General features: G+C 42.7%; 2 protein-coding genes across 11 annotated transcripts in view; both read left to right on the top strand.

Moving 5' to 3' along the window:
- Positions 1-21,737, top strand: part of si:dkey-177p2.6 (uncharacterized protein LOC568712 homolog) — a 208,984-nt gene that overhangs the window by 143,303 nt on the left and 43,944 nt on the right. The gene's annotated exons all lie outside the window — the stretch shown is intronic.
- Positions 12,415-21,737, top strand: part of exoc3l4 (exocyst complex component 3-like 4) — a 59,216-nt gene continuing 49,893 nt past the window's right edge. For 6 of the 9 annotated variants that reach the window (XR_007450869.1, XM_049595784.1, XM_049595785.1 and 3 more), the window contains exons 1-2: positions 12,451-12,615; positions 14,630-14,879. Coding sequence is in view for 8 of the 9 variants with exons in the window: in XM_049595784.1 (XP_049451741.1) it covers positions 14,666-14,879 (214 nt within the window). In the remaining variant the exon portion in view is untranslated. The other 3 variants (XM_049595782.1, XM_049595781.1, XM_049595783.1) reach the window with 3 other exon arrangements.

The raw sequence follows: 21,737 nt of genomic DNA, 5'->3' as shown, positions 1-21,737 counted from the left end.
CGTAACGTTACATGTAACGATCAAAACAGCTGATGGACAACTTATATATCTTCATCTGATATGTCTAAATATTACTCAACCACATACAAGCTGTCATGTTGCTAAAATAATTCAAAATTTACTCACATTTATATGGTTGTGGCTGTGGCGTGCCCATTTTGCAACCAACTTTTTCTTCTTTTCTCTTTTGTCCTGTTGTCCAAGGAAGTGAGGATCGATGACGTCACGTTATGTTGCATCTTGGGTAATTTGAGTGTGAGTAATAAGGTCATGAAGTATACTCAACATTTCTCGCATACTCAAAATCGCATACTGCGCAGTGGAAACATACTACATACTCAAAGAGTTAGTATGAGTAGTAGGTAAGTATGCGAACAGACCCATGGTCTCATCACAGTCTCATCATGGTCTCATCATGGTCTCATCATCATCACATCATGGTCTCATCACGGTCTCATCATGGTCTCATGGTCTCATCATGGTCTCATCATGATCACATCATGGTCTCATCATGGTCTCATGGTTTCATCACGGTCTCATCACAGTCTCATCATGGTCACATGGTCTCATCATGGTCACATGGTCTCATCACGGTCTCATCACGGTCTCATCATGGTCTCATCACGGTCACATCACGGTCTCATCACTCTCAACTCAACTCAACTCAACTCAACTTTATTTATATAGCCCTTTAAAACAGCCACGGCTGAAACAAAGTGCTGTACATAAATAGACAAAGCAACACAGGGACATAAAATAATTAACAGGAAATAAATACTAAAATAATTGTTTATTGTTTTTAAAACAATTTAAAAACAATAAAACAATAAATAAAACAAACCATAAAACACTAAAACAGAAGCAGAGTCTCATGCGGAGTTGAAAGCCAAGGAATAAAAATGGGTTTTTAGACGAGTTTTAAAAATGGACAGTGAGGAGGCTTGTCTGATGTGGAGGGGTAGCTCGTTCCACCATTTAGGAGTGGCAATGGAAAAAGCTCTGTCCCCTCTGAGCTTCCGTTTGGACCTCTGCACCTCCAGAAGCAGCAGATCAGCTGACCTTAGGCACTGAGCAGGAGCGTAGGGGTGAAGAAGCTCAGAGAGGTAAGGTGGGGCCAGACCATTTAAAGATTTAAAAACTAATAAAAGAATCTTAAAATGGACTCTAAAGTGCACAGGTAGCCAGTGGAGGGAGGCCAGGATGGGAGTTATGTGCTCCCTCTTACGTACTCCAGTTAACAGGCATGCAGCTGCGTTTTGCACCAACTGGAGACGTGCGAGGGAGGACTGGCTGACTCCAAAATAAAGTGCATTACAGTAATCCAGCCGAGATGTAATAAAGGCATGGATTACTGTTTCAAAGTGCTGTTGTGCAAGGAAAGGTTTCACCTTAGCCAGCTGTCTAATTTGGAAAAAGCTGGACTTCACTACAGAGCTGATTTGCCGATCCAATTTAAAATCACTGTCCATCTTAAAACCCAAGTTTGAGACTGTTGGCTTTAAAAAATCTGCCAAAGGGCCCAAGTCAACAGGGGGAGGTTTACAAAGGCCACTGGGACCAAGCACCATCACTTCTGTTTTTCTCATTAAAATTAAAAAAGTTCAAGGCCATCCATTCTTTGATGTCTTCAAGACATGCCAGAAGTGGTGTGAGTGAGAAGGCATTTTTCTTTTTTAGCGGCACATATATCTGACTATCGTCAGCATAAAAGTGGAAAGAGATGCCATGCTTTCTCAGGATGGATCCCAGGGGCAGTAAATACAAAGAAAAAAGCAGGGGCCCTAAAATCGACCCCTGTGGAACCCCATACGGCAGTGGAGCAGAGCTGGATTCTGAGTTTCCAAGGCTTACACTCATGCTTCTGTCAGCCAGATAAGATTTGAACCACTCCAGTGCGGTACCACAAATGCCCACTAGGTGGCGTAACCGAGCCACTAGGGTATTGTGGTCCACAGTGTCAAAAGCCGCTGTTAGGTCCAACAAAACAAGAATTACATGGTCACCAGAGTCATTTGCCAGGAGGATGTCATTAAAAACTCTTAAAAACTAAAGCCGACTCGGTGCTATGCAGAGTTTTAAAGCCTGATTGAAAGATCTCCAGGACATTATGCTCATCTAAAAAAAACCGCTAAAAACAATTTTAGCTGAGCATGAACAACTTTTTCTAAGATTTTGGAGATAAAAGGCAGCTTAGAGATGGGCCTAAAATTGGCCAGCACACTGCCATCAAGGCCAGGTTTCTTAAGTAGGGGCTGGACCACTGCATGTTTCAAACTCGGGGGAACAACACCAGAGGACAGACTGCTGTTGATGATGGCCAGAACCGACTGCTCTATAGTAGGGAAAACTACTTTGAAGAAACCAGGAGGGACAACGTCACAGGGAGAACCTGATGGCTTAATATGGCCAATCAGCTCTTCTAAAAATGATAGGGACACAGGTTCAAACTTATCAAGAGCTGCAGAACAAGGAACAGGGACATAGGGGTCAGATGCAGGGGCTGAGATGAGAGCCCTTGCAGTAGCAACCTTATCAATAAAAAAATGCAGGAAGCTATTGCACATGTCAGGAGATGCCTCCAAGCTGACAGGCTGTGGGGCATTAAGAACAGTGTCAATGGTTTTATATAACACACGCGGGTTATGACGATTTAACTCAATGAGGTTTGACAGGTATTTCCTTTTGGTCTCTTTAACAGTGTTCTGGTAGGAGCGCCAACAGTCCTTTAGGATTTGGAGGGAAACCTGCAGCTTGTCCTTCTTCCACTTCCTCTCTGCTTTGCGGCACTCCCGTCTAGCTGCACAGGTTTCCTTATTGAACCATGGCTCAGTTTTAGCCTTGGGCAACACAGTTTTTATTGGAGCCACAGAGTCCAGTATGATTCGGCAGGAGGAGTTAAACCAGGAGCTGAGCTCCTCTGTGTTAGCAGAGGCAGGGCGGACACAGAGCTGATTAAAAGCCACGGAGAACTGACCGGCAGTAAAAGAGTTAAAAATCCGACAGCGCTGAACAGGGGCACCAGATTTAACATCGGCACAGGAGAAAGCAACTTCAAACAAAACAGGCATATGATCAGAAATCGCATCGTCACAGATCTCCAAGTTAGACACAGATAAACCATAAGAGAGGACTAGATCTAATGTGTGTCCATGTTCATGTGTGGGACCAGACACACACTGCACCAGATTAAAAGAATCAATAAGGTTTAAAAAGTCATTCACCAACAGCTTATCAGAACAACACACATGAATATTAAAATCCCCAAGAAAAACGGCACGGTCATACTTCGGCATGATTTCCGCCAGAAGACCAGAAAAATCATTAACAAAGTCCTTATTGTATTTGGGGGGTCGGTATATGACAGCGCACAGCACCAGGTCGGAGCGACCCACCTCAAATAAAGTCACTTCAAAGCTGGAAATTGAGGATGAGACGGTGCACTGCTTACATTTAAAGACGTTTTTATAAACCGCCACCGTCCCTCCTCCACGACCCGATGTCCGCGGGGAGTTAAAATAAGAACAGTCGGCAGGTAAAAGCTCGACCAGAGCGCTGGACTCACCAGCACCGATCCAAGTCTCTGTCACACACAGGAAATCCAGGGCACGGGAGCAGAAGAAATCCCTCAAGATGAAAGTTTTGTTCGCCAGGGCGTTCACCAAGCCAATCCTGGAGGGAGCTGGGGCCCGTGGTCCGGTGGATCGGGGAGCCCGGGGCAACGTCCTCAGGAGCCGATGGTCCACCCCTCGCTGAGAGAGCCGAGGAGGGCAGAGGCGGCGGGGCTGGAGTCCCTCAAATGAGCCAGTGACAGGCACCAGACAGACGTCAATGCGGTCAAGGAAGCGTCGGGGCACAGTGAGAGGAGATAATAATTCATATCCTGTCCGGGAAATGGACGAAGAGCGTGTCAGCCAGAGCTTCAGCTTCACCAGCCGACCACCGCGACTGCCACGGGGACGCCTCCGCCGAGAAGGTAGGGCCGAGGCCCGGTACAGGTGAGGCGGAATCCCCGCCGGGAGCAGGGGCAAAGCACTCTGTCCACCGTGATTAAACGCACCCATTTTTCCGACATTCTGCCGGAGAAACAAAAGAGACTGGCGATCATACACCAGCAGAGACTCGATTTGTTTAGTGCCAATGGTTAAAAACAATAAAAACACTAAGCATTGCAGGAGCAGCAGACGGCCAGCCACACACACTGGCGCCATCTTTCTCCCCCAAAGATACGGTCTCATCATGGTCTCATCACAGTCTAATCATGGTAACATGGTCTCATCACGGTCTCTTCACGGTCTCATCACGGTCTCATCATGGTCACATGGTCTCATCACGGTCACATGCTCTCATCACGGTCTCATCATGGTCACATCACAGTCTCATCACGGTCTAATCATGGTAACATGGTCTCATCACGGTCTCTTCACGGTCTCATCACGGTCTCATCATGGTCACATGGTCTCATCACGGTCTCTTCACGGTCTCATCACGGTCTCATCATGGTCTCATGGTCTCATCACGGTCACATGGTCTCATCACGGTCTCATCATGGTCACATGGTCTCATCACGGTCTCATCATGGTCACATGGTCTCATCATGGTCTCATCACGGTCACATGGTCTCATCACAGTCTCATCACGGTCACATGGTCTCATCACGGTCACATGGTCTCATCACGGTCTCATCATGGTCACATGGTCTCATCATGGTCTCATCATGGTCTCATTACGGTCTCATCACGGCTCTCATCACAGTCTCATCATGGTCTCATCACGGTCTCATTATGGTCACATGGTCTCATCATGGTCTCATCACAGTCTCATCATGGTCTCATCATGGTCACATGATCTCATCATGGTCACATGATCTCATCACAGTCTCATTACGGTCACATCACGGTCTCATCATGGTCTCATCACGGTCTCATCACGGTCTCATCATGGTCTCATCACGTCTCATCATGGTCTCATCACGGTCACATGGTCTCATCACGGTCACATGCTCTCATCACGGTCTCATCATGGTCACATGGTCTCATCACAGTCTCATCACGGTCACATGGTCTCATCACGGTCACATGCTCTCATCACGGTCTCATCACGGTCACATGGTCTCATCACGGTCACATGCTCTCATCACGGTCTCATCATGGTCACATGGTCTCATCACAGTCTCATCACGGTCACATGGTCTCATCACGGTCTCATCATGGTCACATGGTCTCATCATGGTCTCATCATGGTCTCATTACGGTCTCATCACGGCTCTCATCACAGTCTCATCATGGTCTCATCACGGCTCTCATCACAGTCTCATCATGGTCTCATCACGGTCTCATTATGGTCACATGGTCTCATCATGGTCTCATCACGGTCTCATCATGGTCTCATCATGGTCTCATCACGGTCTCATCATGGTCTCATCATGGTCACATGATCTCATCATGGTCACATGATCTCATCACAGTCTCATCACGGTCACATGGTCTCATCACGGTCTCATCATGGTCTCATCATGGTCTCATCATGGTCTCATCACAGTCACATCACGGTCTCATCACAGTCACATCACGGTCTCATCACGGTCTCATCACGGTCTCATCACAGTCACATCACGGTCTCATCACAGTCACATCACGGTCTCATCACGGTCTCATCACGGTCTCATCACAGTCACATCACGGTCTCATCATGGTCACATGGTCTCATTATGGTCTCATAGTCTCATCACAGTCTCATCACGGTCTCATCATGGTCACATGGTCTCATCACGGTCTCATCACAGTCTCATCACGGTCTCATCACAGTCTCATCACGGTCTCATCATGGTCACATGGTCTTATCATGGTCTCATCACAGTCTCATCACGGTCTCATCATGGTCTCATGGTCACATTATGGTCTCATCACGGTCTCATCACAGTCTCATCACGGTCTCATCATGGTCACATGGTCTTATCATGGTCTCATCACAGTCACATCACGGTCACATCATGGTCACATGGTCTCATCACGGTCTCATCACAGTCTCATCACGGTCTCATCACAGTCTCATCACGGTCTCATCATGGTCACATGGTCTTATCATGGTCTCATCACAGTCACATCACGGTCTCATCATGGTCTCATGGTCACATTATGGTCTCATCACGGTCTCATCACAGTCTCATCACGGTCTCATCATGGTCACATGGTCTTATCATGGTCTCATCACAGTCTCATCACGGTCTCATAACGGTCTCATCACAGTCTCATCACGGTCTCATCATGGTCACATGGTCTCATTATGGTCTCATAGTCTCATCACAGTCTCATCACGGTCTCATCATGGTCACATGGTCTCATCACGGTCTCATCACGGCCACATCATGGTCTCATCAGGGTGTCATCACAGCCACATGAGGACTTCAGCAGTAAAGGGTTTAGAATTATAGAATTTGGTTTAGGATCAGGATTTGGGGTCAGGGTATATTCGGGGCATGATGTGGATTATAATCCTGAGGACTGCAGCAGTACAGGGTTTGTATCTGTGTGATCGTCTGTGACAGCCCGCTTCACAGCTGGAACACCCGGTCCTCGGGGACGGGGCCGTCAAGCCACAGGGGCGCAGGTTATTTTGGGAACCACTGAGGAGGAAGTGCTCATTTTTGCTGCTATCCAACCAACCACAGCCCTGCGCCCCCCCCACCCCCAGCCTCCCGCCGTCTGACAGCTCCCTCTGTTAATTTGCACAGCCTCAATTAGCTTTCAGTGGCGGAGAATAAAGGAAGTGGTCAGACGAAATCCTTTAAAAAGGGGTTTATTCACCGCAGCCGAGAGCGGCGAGTGTCTCTGTGAGTGTGTGATAAAAATACATCTGAGACTGAAGTTGCGTTTGATGTTTGCTCCACACCGCAGCAACGAAGCGGCTCGACCTTTAAACTGGGAACCTTTGAAAGCAGAGCTGTGATGTCACATGTCACTTAGATTCAGTGAATCCAACAAACGACACAATGTTTATATGCATTTATACATATTTACACTGTCTACTGATATATACACTGTGCATTTATATATGACCTCAGACTGTGTTTCTCAGTGAAACAGTGTGAACAGAGTCACCTGTTGATCCCAGCTGTCACTGAACGCAGCAGAAGCCATGTTAAAGCTGGATTTTCATTATCACAGTGGCAACATATCGATTGTGCAAATTGGGATGAGACTGGGTCAGATTTCTGTCTCATACCTGAGACTGAACCTGTTGGGTATCAGGAGGTTTACTGTATATCTGAACCTGTTGTTGTTCTTCTTCACATATTAAACATGAAAATGACTCTGAGTGTTTGTGTCTCTGCAGTTTCTCTGGACTCACAGCTTTTTCTCTTATTTATGTGACAGTGATCTGAAGCCTGAGCTCAAAGCAGCGGTTGTGTCAGAGTGGCTGCCGAATTAGAACAGAGCACGGACTGTACCAACGTCATTAAACAGGGGGGTTCAGACTATACCATCTTCATTAAAGAGCATGGACTGAACCAGCTCCATTAAAGAGCAGGGTGGAAATTAGCAGCTGGACTGAACCTTCACCAAAAAGAAGGACGGCGCTGGCTAATTATAGTGACCGTATGTCCACAGCTAACATGAAGAAGAATAAAAGGACAGTGATGATAAAACCTTTATCTCATCAGAGGACTGAAATATGTTCACAGCTACTGACAGGATATTTCGTACAGATGTTGGCGACCCCCAAAGGATGAACCCTGATGACTCGGAGATGATCCATGACTTTTCCTCCAGCGCCATTGTGATGTTGACATTGTGGATTTTAGTAATATGTCTCGACAGCTGTTATTAATGTTAATTATACAACAGTTAGTTACGGCCCTGCAATCTGATTGGTCGAGAGACAGTGAAACCGTGACAATATTGGAGTACAACATCACGGTTATTTCACTGTGTATGTATCACTCCGCTTAGTGTCAGTTAGCTCAGCAGTTGCGTTGTAGGCTAATTAATTCATCCACTGTCAAACAGCCAAAAATATGGATTTATTTCCTAAAATAAGTTTTGAATTGAACTATGAATGGTCATCAGAGGAAGATGAGGGAGAGGAGAAGCTGAATCCATCTGAGCACACATCCAGGTTTGTCAGTGTTTCATCAGCGGAGCTCAATGACTTGGAGAAAAGCAACATACTGTCAGATCAGAAGGCAGAGTCGGCTGTGCCTGTGAAGCCACAGTCCACTATGCAGTCACCACAGACTTATTTCACCGGCTGCACAATTAATGGAAACGTGCTGATAAATGTGTGTAAAGAGTAAGTGCCTGGCGCACCATGTCTGCGTTACATAGCAACGGTGACAGTGGAGCCCTGAGGGAACTATTTTTGTTGGCGGAAGACAAATAAAATGCTGAAATTATCTATTTTGTCCTCATTTTTCAACATTTCTTAATCAGCCGTGCTTATTTAACTGTTGAACTGTTGTATAAAAGCAATATCACACTCGAGCTCGTGATGTTGTACTGTGATATCGTCACGGCTGTTGATGACCGAATCACAGCCGTGATGATATACGAGTATAATATCACGAGCTCGAGTGTGATATTGCTTTTATATGTTTCACATGTTCATGTTCCCCTCAGGATGAACCACAAAAACTCTGCTGACCATGACTGTGCACCTGTGGCACCACCATCAGGTGACAGATGTAATTTTTCTGTGAGGCTGCTGCTAAAAAACAAACAGTGTTTCCGACATCCGCCGACATGGATCCGTCTGTCTTCTGGTCCTCTGGTCCTCACACTAGGACATGATGATGTCTGAACCAGAACAAAGTTCTCCAGGTGTGCGACCAGGTGTCAGATCGGATTTCTGTGTCCAGACATCATCAACCTATCTGCACAGTTGCTATGGTAACCACGATAAGTACAAAGCTACACTTTCCAAAACAGAGGGCTCATCATTTCAACGTCCACACTGTCTCCTATGACAGAACAAGTGTTCGGAGGACCAGACAAAGACAGCCGACAGTTTAATGTGGCGTCTGTCCACCTACAGACACATGGCGCTCCGACGGACACATGGCGCACCGACGGATACGCGGCACACCGACAGACATGCGGCACTCCACCAGCACCATCATGGATCGGCTCAGTATGTCCGTCACTGTGGAGTGACTTCATTGACGTGTGTTGTGTTGGAAGAGGTGTAGAAAGATCTGATGTGAACGTCCAGCGCGAGGACAGAGACACGTCTGTAGAAATCTGACTGACATGATATTCTGCCATGAGACTCCTCCAGATGTGTTCAGATCTGATCTGTTATCGATTATTTATTTATTATTGATTATCTGATGTAGGTCTGATTTATTATTTTACTGACCAAACTTTTTAAAATCGGCCTGAATGAGACAAAAAAAAAAAAAAAAAGATTTGGTGTGACATGGACGTAAAAAAACTCACTCTATGTCTCACACACACACACACACACACACACACACACACACACACAGACACACACAGACACACACACACAAACAGGATATGAAGCAGTTGGTGATGACCTGCTGCTGCTGAAGGTGAGGACGAGTCTTCAGCATCATCGTTCCATCATTACCAGAAACAAATGTGTCTCATGTCTCCCTCCAGTGGACGTATCCATGTTGTATGATGCGGAGCTACAGGAGAAGATGGTGGCGTCGTCACTGACTGAGGATCAGTGTTTGGTTTGTGTGCAGCTTCACATGTCACGGATCATGAGGTGATTAAATCAAAGACAAGAATCTTGTTACATAAAACAAAAGGTTTCTTTTTCTGGTCGAAGCTTTTGTCCTCGAGACAATTGGACACTTTCACCTCTGAAGGTCTTCAGAAAAAGACGCAGTCCGAGTTTAGAGTCTGATTGTTTTGTTTTTAGGGAGTCAGAGCCGAGAAGGTTGGAAACATCCAGTTTTATGACACAAGCGAAAAATAGTTTATTCAGTTCTTAACACCACTCAGAGACCCTGAACGCATCACCAGCATCCAAGCTTCATTCTGTCGTGGCGTCTGTTGCAGCGGTGACTGTTCGCAGTTAGCTCCGCTCGTTAGCTGCTGAATGGCAGCGGAGCAGCGAGTTGTGAGCTGTAATTCAGCAGTAAATAATCAGCCGTGTGTGTCTGACTGTGGATGGTGGAGCTGCTGAATGGATTTGTGGAGTTTGTTAGTTGCAGCGGTGGCTGTTAGCAGCTAGCTCCGCTCGCAGCCTTCACAGCTTCACCCCGCAGGACTCCACTCAGTCCGGACTGGAGAAGGTTTGTGGGTTGATGGTGTTTGACAGGCAGGTAGGAGGCTCAGTTATCTGTGAGTGTAGCTGTGCTGTAAGTAAACAGTCTGAACTCAGATCAGTTTTCTCTGACAGAGATCAAAGTTTAGTTTGAATCACCAACTCTGTGAGAGGACACCAGTTTAAACCTCCAGACTAACATGTTGCACATGAAGAAACAAGTTATGTTTCTGCTTCTTAAAGGGAAATTTTGGTTTATTTCAACCTGTCTCCTACCGTCCTGAATTTGTTTCAAGTGACTAGTGACATAAAAATAATGGTTAGCATGTTAGCCGTTAGCCTAGATACAGCCGGGGCGCATAGTAGCATCAGACCTGTTAAAACGTAAGTGAACGGGCAACCTTCAAGTGCAAAGTTAGTCCACTAAACAAGCTTTTTTTCCACAAAGACCGCCTCATATCGTTAGGATAAATGTCAGAGAACATATAGAAAACAACATGTAAACATGTTGTCTTACCTTACCGGTGTGCTGCCATGTTTGTTTACATTTAGCTATGCTTTCCAAAGCACTATGCTAACAGCTAACATGCTAACTATTATTTTTATGTCACTAGTCACTTGAAACAAATTTGGGACGGTAGGAGACAGGTTGAAATAAACCGAAATTTCCCTTTAACAGTCACATGGATAAGTCAGAGTTTACAATGAACCTGGGGACAAATCCTAGGTGGCTCACATACTCCGTGCAATATTCTGCATCTATTGTATATAAAGTGTAAATAATCTTGTGTGTACAGTTCATTCATTTTAGTACCTTACTTTTTTATATATAGCCCATATATATTTTATATTTATAATCCGTAAAGATATGTACATATATTTATTTATATTTATATTTATGTGTGTATCTCTCCCTCTCTATACATATATATATATATATATATATATATATATATATATATATATATATATATATACTGTATATACATATTTTCTATTTTTTATCTTTATATTTTTTCTTACTATACATTGTCATCCTTCGCTTTCTGTGCTTTGAGCTGCTGTGATGTGAATTTCCCCAGTGCTGGATCAATAAAGTTTGTCTTATCTTATCTTATCTTATCTTATCTTATCTGTTGAGCAACTATCAAACAAACAACAGTGTAGTCACCAGGAGGCTAAGCAGGGGAAAAAACTTTACCTGCTGGATGCGTGTCTGATAAATAAAAACTTCGCTCCAAAGGAATGCTGGTTAGTGTATATTTATTGCAGCATCCGAGTCAGTGCATTTTATTGACATTAAGCGGTCAGCAAAGTAGGACCTTCCCCCTCACCCTCTCAGTTCATTCATTCATTCACCAGGGGAAGAACAGCTGATTTTATACCTGCTGATGTACCACAACCACGTGACTCCTCCCTGTATGTGACAATATAACAACAAACTAACAAACACTACTAGCTGCTGGCATTTACATGATCTTATTAGTTATGTGTTGAGAGCATAAATAGAGAGATGTTGAGCTTTTCAAATGAAGATCAGTAAGTGTGTACTCGTAATTCAGCCCTTAAACCTGTCAAACACTGCTGGAGAAATGACACACATTATTTTATACAACCTGTCACCTTGAGTCTGATTTGTGACACATGAATTAGTTTAAAGAGAAAAACACATATAGAAAACATCAGGACTAAATGTTGAATTAAACATGTTGAATTTACGTGAACTAATAAATATGACTGAAACTAAAACACATTTTCATCTCAGGACTCCTACTAATCTAACGTAGCTCTCAGAATGAACATGTTTACTCTGCTGGTGTGTGATGGTAGAAATGTTTTTTAAATGTTCTGCAGTTGTCTTGTATCATTTTGAATGAAGTACTTTTACTAACTGTTACTTTAACTTCAGCAGAGGATCTGAGGACTTCTGTTAGCACTGCTAAATGATTACACCCTTTTCAGTCATGACTCATCACCGTAAGACTGGAGTTTACAGAGGGTTCTTGAATGCACCACGGTCGCATGCTTCATCGGCACATTCCAGGTAAGAAAAATAACCAACCTGTGACCTGATCAGGGTTATTTATACTGAGATGGGATTGAAACAGCTGAGTTCAAAGTGTCAGCCTGCTGTGAGTGTCTCTCTCTCTCAGTGTAATCATTAACCTCAGAGTTTGATCACAGCAGGAAGAGGAAGGTGAGGAAGGTGAGGAAGGTGATCTTTGTCATGTGGCTGGACCAGGACAAACTGGCTGCTCTGCTTTTGCTCTGCAGACTCAGGAAATCCCCCTTTTCTTTTCATAAGGTGGAGAAAGTGAAAGCAGGTAGAGAGTAGGAGGGACAAGAGTCGACAGAGAGATTTCTACCTGAGCTCGACAGGTAAGGAGACACCCTTCTACTCTCTGTACCTCTGTAATGTAACCTCTGTCTGAACTGAACTTCAGCTGCAGAGTTGAGACAAGTTTGGATGTGAAACTGAGTCTCTGTCGATGTGCTGCAGGTTATTTAGTGTCAAACACTGTTATCAGGACTTTGGTCTCTGTGCCTGAAGCACGACTTCACAGGTCTGTGTGACATCCTGTTATAAAATCAGAGCTGGACTCAAAGGTTAAAGGGACACATGTTATTGGTGAAATCTGGTTTTGAGCCCTGCAGACAGTTTCTCTCTTTTTAATGTGTTGCATCATGACTTCACTGTAAACAGAAGCTCCAGTCATTTCTCAGAAACGAGGCATAAATGAGATTAAAATCAGTGTCTTGGTTAATAATGAATCATTTTAATTTTCTTACAAACATCTGTTTGTTTTTAATGTGTAAATCAGCAGTAAAATGTTTTTAATAATTCAATGTGATTTAGGTCAGATTAATGAACGGGTTTCAGCTCCACCTGAAGATCCTGAAAGTTCAGAGCTGCGTTTATACTTTCACTTCACTGACTGAAGTTTAGCCTGCAGACGATAACACGGCTTCATGCGTCACAGATCAGCCGGTGGTAAATATTGACTGACTGAATGAAACCTTTATTTAAACAGGGACAAAGTCTCACTGTTAACATGAACATACAAACACTACTGTAAACATGACGACAACAAATCTTTAAAAAGAAAAAAGACCCAAAGTCTGTGCGTCATTTTTACCAAGAGTTCCAATAACGAGTTAAATATAGAAAATATTTTATCCTAATATTCTTTAACTTTAATGTGACTTATAGAAGTCGTAGACATGGAGGTGACGCTGCAGAAACACGTTAAAGTTACTGTAAATTAATGACAGCTCGTCATTCATTCATTCATTCATCTTCTAACCGCTTCATCCTCTTGAGGGTCGCGGGGGGGCTGGAGCCTATCCCAGCTGACACTGGGTGAGAGACAGGGTTCACCCTGGACAGGTCACCAGACTATCACAGGGCTGACACATAGAGACAGACAACCATTCACACTCACATTCACACCTACGGACAATTTAGAGTCACCAATTAACCTGCATGTCTTTGGACTGTGGGAGGAAGCTGGAGCACCTGGAGGAAACCCACGCTGACACGGGGAGAACATGCAAACTCCGCACAGAAGGCTCACACGCCCGGAATCGAACCGGCAACCCTCTTGCTGAGAGGCGAGAGTGCTAACCACCACACCACCGTGCCGCCCGACAGCTCGTTTTATTTTTTATTATTTTGCTCTATTTGCAGATTAAAGTCAAACAAATGACGCTGACAGTTAATTTACAGGAAACACAAGAGAAAACAAACAGAAACATTTCTAACATACATCACGTGTGTCCGGGGTCAGAGTTCATGGGTAGAAAACATGAAGGCTCTGTAGCTGTCTGTGCACATTTGTGCATGTTTGTGCACGTTTACAGCCTCTGGAGGGTTTTTAGAGTTTTAGAGGTCTGAGGTCTGAGGACAAAGGGTTGGAGGACAGAGGGACAGAGGACAGAGGGTCTGAGGACAAAGGGTCTGAGGACAGAGGGTCTGAGGACAAAGGGTCTGAGGACAGAGGACAAAGGGTTGGAGGACAGAGGGACAGAGGACAGAGGGTCTGAGGACAAAGGGTCTGAGGACAGAGGGATGTTGTCTGCTGTAACAATAACACTTTATGTCAGACATACAGACTGTGACGTCCTGAGTGGGGACAGACTGGGACGTCCTGAGTGGGGACAAATCTGCTGTTGAGTGGTTGGGTTCAGTCTGTAGCTGCTGTGACATCACATTTCCTGTTTCTGTGTGTCTGTGTTGACATGAACACGCTGTGTCAGGTGGAGCGTTTACCTGTAAACAGAAATGTCTCCACCTGAAACCTGAGACCTGAAACCACACCCTCCTGCTGAGTGTGCCAGTCTCTGAGAGGACCCAACGGAGACAGAGGGTAACGTCTGATCTGTCTCATCACAGGTGGAGGTAATTAAACGCCATCAGACGTCACACAAGATGGACAAATCTCCAGAAAACCCTGAGGAGGACACGGTGTCCCTGAGGAGCAACGAAGAGACGCCGAGCAATGGCGGCGTGAAGCTAGGCATGCTTCAGTCACTTAGAACAAGCATTCGACGGGTCGCAGAGAAGAGTCCGCTGTCGTCTGGACGCAAAGGGTCAAAGGTCACGACTGCAGACGAGTCGAGGTTACAGGTGCCTCCGTCACCCAGTGAGTATCTGAGATCTGCCGTCAGGTAGCAGCAGGTGATTCTTCCTCTCAAGGTCAGACGCAGAGAAAAGACAGCGAGCTCTTTGTTCCATGTTTTTTAAGTGCAGAACCAGGAAGTGACATAATCACGCAGTGTGTCAACTTCCTGTCTGACTGAGACATGTCACTGAACATTTATATGTCACAACAGAAGAAATCTGTCTTTGTTTTTCTCCTTAAATCAGTCACTGCCTACATTTCCTACAATCCCCTTTACTACACCCTCCAGGACACCTGTGTCAGCCTGTTCCTGTCAGGTGTGTGTGTGTGTGTGTGTGTAGAGTTCAGAGAGAGCAGGAAAACACAAGGTCAGGTGAACTTGAGTGAAACAAACCTGTTCTGTGGAGATTCTCAGGAACGTGTGAACGTGTGATCATGTGAACGTGTGATCATGTGAACGTGTGAACTTTCTGCTCCAGCTGGTTCAATCTGATAAAATACCAAAAACACCAAACACTCCGACCTCGGCGCCGCGTCTCTGACACTTCCTGTTCCTGTGTTGGAGGGTTTAAACAAAATGTACAGAATGAACAACCACAAATAAAAAAACAAAACAAAAACAAATGCACTAGCATAGCATAAGCCACAGCACCTCCCACTCCCACAACACGACACCCGACATGACATATATGAAGGCTTTCTTTTACATATCGCCGTCTAATGATCTCCACCCCTAATGAACTCGCGGAAGCTACCCCACATTTCAGTGAATTTAGACGCAGAATCATTTAGCATTTAGCTAGCATCATGTCATATGAAGCTGTAGCCGTCAGTCCTTATAACATGGCATACATGTATTTTTCCAGTTATCCTGGCAGCAATGAGGAAGCCTGCAAGGGCCAACCCAAACCCAAACCCTCGTAAGTCCAGCTGGTAAAACAGATTTGTCACCGAGAAGTGAGAGATGAGGCGAGCTTGGCAAAGGTTGGTCCAGCCACTCCTCAACTGACCCAACCACTGGGGAAACTAGTGGACAGTCCCATATTTCATTTAATTTAATTTCATTTATTCCTTTTGACTCCTCCCCGGAGTATAAGGGGCAGACAACAAAAAATAACATTAACAAATCAGGACAGGCGGCAGCCAATGCACAGCAAAATAAATAAAACAGAATTTGTGTACATACATACAAGTCAAAGCAAATCAAGAGAAACTATTCAAGATTTTCTTTAAAAGTTTCAACAAATTTGACGAGACCTTTACTTTTCGAGATGACATTAACTTTTGAAACTTATAAATATTTGGATTTGCTCTGTAGAACTGTCCGACCAACTCTCTTCTCTCTTTGTTAAAAAAAGAACACACAAGTACATAATGATATTCGTCTCCTCGATTGCCAGTCAAACAAAGAGTACATTTCCGGGGGACATTTTCACGATCATACCTGCGCTCAGAGATAGGTAACTTCTGATTTCCACACCGAAACTTAGACAAACAAACTCTTTCGGCAGGTCTTAACATAATCAGATAAGGTTCAAAAGTGAAATCAGTTTTAAACAATTTATAACTATCACATAAAGGGTTGCTTTGTAGTTTCTCATGCCATCTCTGTAGTTCCATATCAGATAATCTACGTTCAATCATTAATTTTAAATATTTGGAAATCCATTTACACTGAAAAATATTGTCATCATACAAAGTCTTGAAAACAGTAAACACAGTCAAAGAGATTTTTGCTGTATTATGACTAATTAAATGAACCCAAAAGTTAATCATTCTCATGTTTACCTTTAAATCTAAACTATTTCGACCAAACTCTCCATAAATAATACAATTTGCTGTGCGTTTATTAACATTAAGTAAACGTTTCAAGAAAGATCTGTGAAGCATTTCAATTTGGTCAAGTTTATGAAATCCCCAGACTTCACTTCCATATAAAAGAATAGGCACTATAAGCTGGTCAAATAACTCACATTGTATGTCAACAGGTAACTGTAATCTAGTGACTCTGTTTTCCAAGGAGAATAAAGCTCTTTTAGCTAGTTTAACTTGCTTAGCTATTGCTTTATCAAATTGTCCATTAAAATTAAATAACGTTCCAAGATAGTCATACTCAAAAGTAACTTCTCATTTATCTGAACCAAACTTAAATTCTGGGAGTATCCGTAATTTCCCCCTAGAGGAAATAACAACCTTTGTTTTGTCTGTGTTGACAGTTAAATACCAGTTTTTACAATAAGAAGCAACTGCATTTAATGCGGCCTGTAATGCTGAAGGAGTCTCTGCCAGTACAATCGTATCATCCGCATAAAGCAGGACATATCATTTCAGATATATCCCTATTTCACCATGCATCACACTGCGGCATTCAGTTGAAAAAAGTTGAAGTCCGTTGTACCATTGACTCACATGTTTTTCAAAGTCATTTAAATATAGTGCAAACAATAGTGGTGATAAATTATCCCTCTGACGCACTCCTACATTACATACAAACTGTTCAGATGAATCATAACCAGCTCTAACACAAGATTTGGCATTCTCATAAACATTATGTATCACATTTAATACTCTTCCGTTTATACCAAGTGCAACTAATTTAAACCATAGTGATGACCTATCTACCAAATCAAACGCTTTTTTATAATCAACAAAAGCACAATACAGTCTTTTTTTCTTATACAAGTACCATTCAACCAGTGAGTGAAGAATAAAAATATGGTCAAGGGTTGAAAAGCCTTTCCTAAGCCCTGCCTGCTCTTCTCCAAGAATTCTTTCAGACTCTATATAAGCAGTTAGTCTGTAATTTATTACAGCCGTAAAAAGCTTACCAATACAACTAAGTAAAGTAATACCTCTGTAATTTTCAGCATCATCTACTGGTCCCTTGTTTTTGTATAATGGTTTGATCACTCCTAAACACCAGTCAGTGGGGACTATACCTGTTATCAGTACCAGATTAAAGAATTTTACTAAAATGTTCAGCATTTCCAAAGGGGAGTTCTTTATATATTCATTTATAACTTCATCGATACCATTTGCTTTTTTATTTTTTAATTTTTTTACCATTTGCTGTATTTCTTCCAAAGTAAGCAAATCATTTATGTATTCATTTGTAGGAGAGGTAACTTGTCTGAGGTCTTCTGGTGTACAATTATCACTCGATTTTTGGCTGAGTTTCTTAAAATATTCAGCAAAGGTTTCTATAGATACATTTCCTAATCTTCCAGATGGTTTACCTGCATTTAGAATAGACCAATATTCATTACTATTAGTTTTCTTAAGTGTACGAAGTTTCCTATGTAAAGAATCATAGAACTGCCTTGAACATTTCCTTATGATGGATTTATACTTTTAAATTTAAATATATTCATGGATTTAAAATATTTTCTACTGCCTCAACACATTCAGCATTAAACCAGGGTTTTCTCTTCTGTAGTTTTTTTGACGTTCTACCAAGTTTGTACAGATCCTGACCATATGCCTTACATCAACCCAAACTTTTAGCAGGATCTACCATAATGTCACATATACCTTTACTAATGTTATTTATTTCAACCAGATTTGTATTGCAAATATTAATCGCATCACTCATTGAATCATACATTTTTATAACTTCTAAATTAAAGGATTCTTGGTATGTGGCTTTTAGCTCAGATTTCCATCGGTGTTTAAACATTAAATGGGCCATGTGTCTATTCTCTTTTTCGGTATCATAATAAGCAGTATCTGTAAAAGTTTCACACTTATGAGTACCCAAGTTATTAGTTCTTATAGTTAAACTAATAGGGCAGTGGACATCTGACAAACATTTGTCCAAGGGATCAACACTAAAATAGATAATCTGTGCTAACAAACAAACTGACACTATGGCATAGTCAATAACGCTGTTACCATTATAGTTAAAACAGGTGTAACGCCCAATGCCTTTATCAGACCCAAATCTTCCATTTACAATCTTCAACTCTGAACTTTGACATAAGTCAATTAGGCTGTGACCGTTATTATTAGTCATTAAATCTTCACTGACCCTCTGTAGATCCATCAAAGAAAAATCATTTATGTCACGGTTTAAAAGCATTTCGCCATCAAAGAACAGCCCATTTCTAATATTCGTTCCCACATCACCTACATTTAAAGAGTCACTCAGAGTACCAGTTCTTGAATTGAAATCACCCAATATCACTACTGGTAAACTGTATTTACTGTGCATAAATGAAATATCTTGGGAAACATTTCCAAAATAGTCCTTGTTGAAAAAAAATAGATCCTTCATGTGGCACATAAACTGTTCCCAAGATGAATTCAAACCCAAAAGCTGCTTTGGCCACTTTAGTCCACAGGATGGCGTCAGAAGTAGTGTCGTTTATCTCCTGAACATAATTTGTAAACTCATTTTTAACTAATAGGCATACCCCATGTATACCACCATGTTTATAACTTGATTTCTTCTTTTCTAGCACAAAAGGAGTAAATCCATCACAGTCTGATTTACAGATATTATCTGTTTTGGTCTCTGTTAAACAAATAAAGTCATAGTCTTTAATGTATTCTGTAAGAATCCCAAGTTGAAATTTAGCACGTAATCCACACACATTTAGTCCAAGGAATTTGATATCTGTCTCCTGTTTAGTCTTAAATCGACCTGAAGAATTTTTACAAGTTACATCCTTGATACAAGTTGCATGTAGTGAGGGGTCAGCGCTGGCCTAGGGGAAGTCTACATAAATCCCGACACTTTGGGCTTTTTCTGCAGACCATCCCAGTTTGGACATTAGCTCATCACCGGAGTAGATGGTTTTCTTCACCTCTTGATCGTTGTCCTTAATGATGCAACAGATGTTACCATCCATTGTCCATGCTCTTTTAATCTCTGGATCCATCCTCACTTGTCTCAGGATCTTTCCTCTCAAAGGCGTAAGGTCTTCCTCAATAAAGACTCTGTTTTTCCCATCAATACTCCTTAGACGTTTTTTGTTTCTCATAATCGGAAGTTTGGTTTCATACCTGACAAACTTGACAAAAACATTTCTGCTGCGGTGTTGATCTTCAGCCTCATGCACTCTTCCACGTTTCCCTGGCAGACGGTAGCTTATGCTGATGTCCTGCTCTTTCATCTCCACTCCCATCTTGGCTGCCAGATCTACTACTACTTTCTTTGTGTTCTCACCGTTTGTTAACGGGATTCCTCTAATGATAATGTTTGTCTTGCGAGTAGTTTGCTCAACTTTGTCACACTCAAACTTCAATTTACTTATCTCCATTGCAGCTTTGGTCGCTGCTTTCACGGCTGACTCTTGTCCTTTTCTGATCATGTCACTGTGTTTTCCCCACTCTTGGAGCAAGAGTTTAGTAGATTCATTTACAGCCGCTGTCACTACGGAACTTATTAACGGAGTCAGCGCATCTATAACTTTCGGGACGATTTCTTTAATTAAGTTGCCCACGCTCAGGTCCTTGCCAGCACCCTCCTTTGATGCTGACTGCCTTGTGTTGTGAGCGTTGCACGTAGTCAGCTTCTTCTTACTCAATCCGTCAGCCAAAGCATTCGTTCCGTCGGCAACTGCCTTGGTAACTGCATCAGCTATCGATTCTTGAATACTTTCATTGATATCATCCGTATTTTCTTCGGTTTCTCCAAACTCTCTCAGAGCAGCGAACCTGCCGTCACTCGGTGCCGCCATCTTGTTTGAGGTAGAGAAATATGAGGTGTAGAAAAGTACCAATAGAGCTCTTACATTTCCAGCATTCATCACTTTGAATTAGACCAAGTCTTTTAAGTCTGACTGGAGTCCAGTAATACCTATGAATTATTTTAAAATGTAGGAATTTACTCTTGCTGTCCCTTACTGACCAACCCATGTTATGGACAATATTCTCCCAAACCTCTTGTTCAAGCTCAGTATCCAGGTCCCTTTGCCATATTGTCCTCAGACTCTCACTTTTACCATACAGATCATTCGCTGCCATATTATAAAATACAGGTGATGATTGTACAACATTAGGAAGCTTTAGAAACCTTTGCAATACACTCAATACACTTTGATCCTGTTGTGCATTGTAACCCAAAGACTGTACACAGCTCCGCATTTGGAGATATTTCCAAAAATCCTCTTTATCAGTTAGATCATATCTATCCTTTGCTCCTGATCAAATAGATCAACGATTGTGGCTAAGCCTTTAGCGTGCCACGCCCTCCAACATACAGTTTTCTTTCCTATTTTAATCGCAGGATTTTCCCATATAGACGAGTAACCCTGTTCATATTGAGACAAACCAAACATCTTATGGATTTTGTTCAACACATCTCGTGAGTGCTGAAGTAACGGATTAGTGTCCCCTCCAGGAGGGGATTGTGATGGTTCTTGGGACAGAGCATCTATAAATCTAAAAGGGGAGGTAAGTGACCTCTCTATCTCTACCCAGCCCAGATGTGAACCATTCCCTGACCAGTATTTATGTAATTTAACCATTTCAAAGGCAGTGTTGTACAATTCTATGTTTGGCAGTGCCAGCCCACCCCGCTCTCTAGTGGTGAACAATTTATTCAAACCAATCCAGGGTTTCTTCCCACTCCACAAGTAATCCCTGACTATCTCATTATACTGCTTAAGCACCAACATAGGAAGGTTTAAGGGTAGCATCATATTGATATAATTTATCTTTGAGGATACCATAATTTTAACTGTATTAATCTTTCCCCATAGAGATAAATTCAACAACTTCCATTTGGCAAAGCTAGTCTTAATATTTTGTAGTATTGGATTAGTATTAATTTGAACAATCTCCTGAAAGTCTGTGGTCAATCTTATACCCAGATACATCATTCCTGATGACAGCCATTTAAATGTCAGCAGGGGAGCAGCCTAGGGACACTGGCAT

This window comes from Epinephelus fuscoguttatus, linkage group LG14 (assembly GCF_011397635.1).
Source record: "Epinephelus fuscoguttatus linkage group LG14, E.fuscoguttatus.final_Chr_v1".
Taxonomy (NCBI): domain Eukaryota; kingdom Metazoa; phylum Chordata; class Actinopteri; order Perciformes; family Serranidae; genus Epinephelus; species Epinephelus fuscoguttatus.
The sequence above is the reverse complement of the archived record's forward strand: the minus strand, read 5'-3'. Positions and strand labels throughout refer to the sequence as shown.